This window comes from Egretta garzetta, unplaced genomic scaffold (assembly GCF_000687185.1).
Source record: "Egretta garzetta isolate BGI_Z169 unplaced genomic scaffold, ASM68718v1 scaffold105, whole genome shotgun sequence".
Lineage (NCBI taxonomy): Eukaryota > Metazoa > Chordata > Aves > Pelecaniformes > Ardeidae > Egretta > Egretta garzetta.
This window is the reverse complement of record NW_009259598.1, coordinates 2,164,022-2,164,425: the sequence shown is the minus strand read 5'-3', so window position 1 is coordinate 2,164,425 and position 404 is coordinate 2,164,022. Positions and strand designations below refer to the sequence as shown.

Genomic DNA, 404 nt, shown 5'->3' with positions numbered 1-404 from the left:
GGCCAGGGGCAGCTGCGGCGGCGGCCCCCAGCACAGCGGCCACCTCCCTGCCAGGGGAGCGTAGGACTCCCTGGGCTCCCCGTGCTGATGCTTTGGTCTCCCGAAGGTCTGTGAAGGGGCTCTTCTGGGTGGAGACCAGTGGCCAGTCCCAACCATGGATGGTGCTTCCACCTTACGCTGGACCTGGATCCTCCACCTCTGCTCCTCGGGCACCTCCTCCCCTCCCTGGACCTGCCTTTAGTGTCTGGCTGGGGGTGGTTGCCAGCAGAGCCTGGCCTGTCCCATCGCTCCTCGTGCTGGTGGCTCAGCGGGAGGAAGAAGGAGCTGTGTTGGGGACAGGGTGGCTGGAGATGGGACTGGGGGGGAGGACAGGGAGGTGCCCAGGGGAGCGGTGTGCTCAGGAT

At 67.1% G+C, this 404-nt stretch overlaps 1 protein-coding gene across 1 annotated transcript in view; it reads left to right on the top strand.

Moving 5' to 3' along the window:
• The window catches only part of PLEKHA6 (pleckstrin homology domain containing A6), a 54,995-nt gene extending 54,754 nt beyond the window's left edge, over positions 1–241 (top strand). Inside the window, exon 17 of the mRNA XM_035893747.1 lies at positions 107–241. Coding sequence (XP_035749640.1) covers positions 107–241 — 135 coding nt within the window. The remainder of the gene's footprint in view (positions 1–106) is intronic.
• The last annotated feature ends 163 nt before the right edge of the window (positions 242–404 follow it).